Genomic DNA, 5,000 nt, shown 5'->3' on the forward strand with positions numbered 1-5,000 from the left:
TTGCTAATTATTATTATAATTATTAATTATTATTATTACTATGTCAGACCCTGCATAAAGCACAGAACATGTGCCTGACTTTGACAGGACAGCAGCGATGTGTGTGTGTGTGTGTGCGCGCGTGTGCGTGTGTATGTGGTCATGTGATGATGTTTCTCCTTTTTGACTCTGACCTCTGCACGCCTCCAGCTGTCCTGTCAGCACCTTCCTGATTTCGGACACCCACATGTTCTTCACATCCATGGAGGAGGCCTGGGAACACACACACACACACCCACACACAACACCACGCACACACACACAGGGCACCACACACACACCCGCAGCACCGCGCACACACGCACGCACGCCACACGAAACCGCCCCACACACACGCACGCCGCACACACACACGACTTACACCAGTGCACCTATTTCTGCACAAAAGCATAACCTCAAATCAATATAATCTTTTTTTCTGTTGCTGCGGTTGGGATTGTTGGCTTCATCCTGGATTGGCTGCTAAAGGGCTGGAAGGAGAGTGAATTCAGCAAACATTTTGTGCAGGGCTAGACCATAGACGTCTGCGCACTAGAAGCTCTTCCCATGGGCCAACACTGCCACACAGTGGCGAATGGAGGAAGTGAACAACCCACAGCCAACGACTTTCAAGGAAGACACTCAGACCCCAAAATGCTCTCACAAAAGGCTTAAATCTTAAATCAACAACTTGAACATGTTTGTAAGGAGACACCTATGAACTGCAAACATGTGAGCTAAGCCCATAATGCAGAATGAAAATGTTTAAAGACAGTTTACGTCCCGTGTTTATAATCCTGTGTAGACGAGGCATTCTACCTGAATGATGTAGACCTCCTCTCTCCCGTTGTACCACACCTCAAACTTCTTCATGTCGCCTTTAACGTTCTCCGTGATCCCCACCGCACTCATCTGGGGGACAAAGACACCGCAGATACTGCACTGCACCCAACACCACCGCTCCACACACAAGGTCCGGAAGGCACTAACTGCTTTAGAGTGAAGAGGAGAATTTAATTTTAAAAAGCCTTGTAGCTTTTTTTATTAGTCCTTTTTTCCCCCCAAAAAATCTAAATTATGTTCCAAGGTCTGCCAAACGGACCCAGGAACTGAAGGCCAGCTGATCTGTCGCGGGGTAAACAGACGGGCCGTCTGATTGGTAGGCTTGTGCTGTTTTTTGGGGTTGATTGCCGGGTTTTATTACCGTGAACATGTCTCCTGACTCACAGAATGTATGATTCAGTCCAATCAACCCACAAACACTCCCTTCTGAAAACAACGATTCTTTCTTCTATTAGAAAAGGGCTTCCTGTCCTGATTGGAGCTTGATTGGAGTGTAAGATCGCACACCAACAAACTTTCCACAAGCAGAAGCCTTTTTCTGTGTAGTTAAGTTATGCATGTTTGGCATTTAACTGCGTGTGCTCCCTCTTTTAAAAGATCAAAATGAATATGTATGAGAGCGATACATCACTGCCTTTGGAAACACGCCATGCTGGAATGCTTAAAAAAAAAAATATATATATAAAATAAATAAATCAGGGCTTTGAAACAGGAAGTGATGTCCTCGGAAGGGAAGGAGGAAATGAAAACAGAGGAGAGCGTGTAAAGGATGAGGAAGTTCAAATTCTTAACAAGTGTCATTCTGAGTGTGAAATTCCCCTCATGTCATTCTAATTCAGCCTGACAGAATTAATAATAATAACAATAATGGTACATTTTATTTATAAAGCGCTTTACAACACAAATAAAAAGACAAGTATAGAAAACAGAGCAGAACATCACAATGCAAGGAAAGCAGTCGCGCATAGCAGTACGATCAGCGCGATCACGAAAGGGGTTGCTACCGCTGGCAGGCCTAAGGAGCGCGCCGTACCTTTAAGGAGGCGCGTACGCTTTAAGGAGGCCGTACCTTTAAGGAGGCGCCGTACCTTTAAGGAGCGCGCCGTACCTTTAAGGAGGCGCCGTACCTTAAGGAGCGCGCCGTACCTTTAAGGAGCGCGCTACCAGCTACCTTTAAGGAGTGCCGTACCTTTAAGGAGCGCGCCGTACCTTTAAGGAGCGCGCCGTACCTTTAAGGAGCGCGCCGTACCTTTAAGGAGCGCGCCGTACCTTTAAGGAGCGCGCCGTACCTTTAAGGAGCGCGCCGTACCTTTAAGGAGCGCGCCGTACCTTTAAGGGCGACCTTAGGAGCGCGCCGTACCTTTAAGGAGCGCGCCGTACCTTAAGGAGCGCGCTTTGCGCCGTACCTTTAAGGAGGCGCCGTACCTTAGGACCGCCGTACCTAAGGAGCGCCGTACCTTTAAGGAGCGCGCGACTTAAGGCGCGCTACCTTTAAGGTAGGTCTTGACGGCCGGTACCTTAAGGAGCGCCGTACCTTTAAGGAGCGCGCCGTACGTTTAAGGAGCGCGCCGTACCTTTAAGGAGCGCGCCGTACTTAGGCCTACTTTAGGCGAGCAGAGCGCCGTACCTTTAAGGAGCGCGTACTTTAGGAGCGCGTACCTTTAAGGAGCGCGCCGTACCTTTAAGGAGCGCCGTACCTTTAAGGAGCGTGCCGTACCTTTAAGGAGCGCCGTACCTTTAAGGAGCGCGCCGTACCTTTAAGGAGCGCCGTACCTTTAAGGAGCGCGCCGTACCTTTAAGGAGCGCCGTACCTTTAAGGAGCGCGCCGTACCTTTAAGGAGCGCCCTTAAGGGGCCGTACCTTTAAGGAGCGCCGTACCTTTAAGGAGCGCCGTACCTTTAAGGAGCGCCGTACCTTTAAGGAGCGCCGTACCTTTAAGGAGCGCCGTACCTTTAAGGAGCGCGCCGTACCTTTAAGGAGCGCGCCGTACCTTTAAGGAGGCGGTGTTTAAGGAGCGTACCTTTAGGAGCGCGCCGTACCTGAGCCGCGTCCTCTTCAGACGCGCCTCCTTTAAGGACAGGGCCTACGCCTTAAGGCAGGCCGTCACCTTTAAGGACGCGTGTGCTCGTCCTCTAAGGACGCCCTGTACCTTTAGAGGCCACTAGCGCGCCGTACCTTTAAGGAGCGCGCCGTACCTTTAAGGAGCGCGCCGTACCTTTAAGGAGCGCCGTACCTTTAAGGAGCGCGCCGTACCTTTAAGGAGCGCGCCGTACCTTTAAGGAGCGCGCCGTACCTTTAAGGAGCGCGCCGTACCTTTAAGGAGCGCCGTACCTTTAAGGAGCGCGCCGTGCCTTTAAGGAGCGCACCGTACCTTTAAGGAGCGCGGGAGCGCGCCGTACCTTTAAGGAGTGTTTGAAGCTGTAGGAGGGGCTCTTCTCGTGTCCGTCCGCCGCGTCCTCGCGCCGCTTGCAGAACAGCAGCATCCTGTCGTACAGGAACAGGTGCCTCTGCATGGGCTTGAAGCGGGCCAGGTCTTTCACCTTGCTGTGACCCCGTTTGTGCTCAGTCCATACCTGGAAGGACCCCTGCATGAGCAGCTTCCCCAGGTCACTCAGGCTGCCCTGGGGGGGGGAGGGAGGGAGGGAGGGGGGGGGGGGCACACACCTGGGTCAAACACCTTACCTCAACAACCCTGTGATCAGAGTTTGGGTCTACTCCATTTCTATTCGCACAACTCTGGATATTAATTGAAATTTAATCAATGACTTAATTAAATTAACGACAGGTCTAATACTGGAGGGCTGCAGTGGCTGCAGGTTTGACTCCAGTCCTGGAGGGCCGCAGTGTCTGCAGGTTTAACTCCAGTCCTGGAGGGCCGCAGTGTCTGCAGGTTTAACTCCAGTCCTGGAGGGCCGCAGGGTCTGCAGGTTTAACTCCAGTCCTAGAGGGCCGCAGTGTCTGCAGGTTTAATTCCAGTCCTGGAGGGGGCGCTGTGACTGCAGGTTTAATTCCAGTCCTGGAGGGCCGCAGTGTCTGTTACTTCCTCAGATGAATCATGATCTTAGGATGGTGATTCAAGCCACCTCAACCAATGACCTGTAACATAACACTGGCTAAAACGTCCTAGAACAAATCAGATTACATTACATTGCAGGCATTTAGCAGAAACTCTTATCCAGAGTGACTCACACAACTTTACTACACTGCCGCCAGACACAAACCCTAACTTCCCCTTGCGGACGCTGTAGAAAGGGGAAACGGGCCCTCGCTCCTAACCCTAACCAATCAAATGCTCCGCAGGATTACAACTTTCATTGTGGTTTTCTTTGTTGTTTTGTGGTTTTATTTACTTTTTTGTGAAATGTGTATGTATAATAATTTAGGGGAAGACTCTTCTGAGCCACCTGGGGTTTACTTCCTCTCCCGCCCAACTGTCCCGTATTTTATGCATGATGTTGGTGTCCTTTTATGTTTTTTACTGCGTTTTTGTTCAAATAAATCAAATCAAAGTTAACTTTGTTTTTGGGCAGAATGTGAAGTGTATAATGTGTCTGCAGCAGGGCCTGGTGTGGGCCTAGCTGCCTAGCTGCTGCTTTAATGGACGATTTTAACAGTCCGCCACTAAAGGCCTGTTTATGGACCAACACCAATTCTGCCATTTTTATGGCGCAGCATCGACACTGGCTGGCCTCACTCACTCACTCACTCACTCACTCACTCACTCACTCACTCACTACCTCACTCACTCACTCACTCACTCACTCACTCACTCACCACCTACCACTCACTCACTCACTCACACTCACCTCACTCACCTCACTCACTCACTCACTCACTACTCACTCACTCACATCACTCACTCACTCATCACCACCACTCACTCACCACTCACTCACTCACTCACACCTCACTACACTCACTCACTCACTCACTCACCACTCACTCACTCACTCACCACCACCACTCACTCACCACACACTCACTCACTCACTCACTCACTCACTCACTCACACTACACTACCCACTCACTCATCTCACCACCACTCACTCACTCACTCACTCACTCACTCACTCACAATCACACACTCACTCAATCACTCACTTACTCACACTCTCACTCACTCACTCACTCACACACA

At 50.4% G+C, this 5,000-nt stretch overlaps 1 protein-coding gene across 1 annotated transcript in view; it reads right to left on the minus strand.

Moving 5' to 3' along the window:
• Nucleotides 1–5,000, minus strand: part of mcf2l2 (MCF.2 cell line derived transforming sequence-like 2) — an 83,005-nt gene that overhangs the window by 19,273 nt on the left and 58,732 nt on the right. The window contains 3 exon segments of the mRNA XM_064329983.1: nucleotides 174–252; nucleotides 838–930; nucleotides 3,261–3,482. Coding sequence (XP_064186053.1) covers nucleotides 174–252; nucleotides 838–930; nucleotides 3,261–3,482 — 394 coding nt within the window.

The sequence above is a fragment of the Anguilla rostrata genome, chromosome 4 (assembly GCF_018555375.3).
Source record: "Anguilla rostrata isolate EN2019 chromosome 4, ASM1855537v3, whole genome shotgun sequence".
Lineage (NCBI taxonomy): Eukaryota > Metazoa > Chordata > Actinopteri > Anguilliformes > Anguillidae > Anguilla > Anguilla rostrata.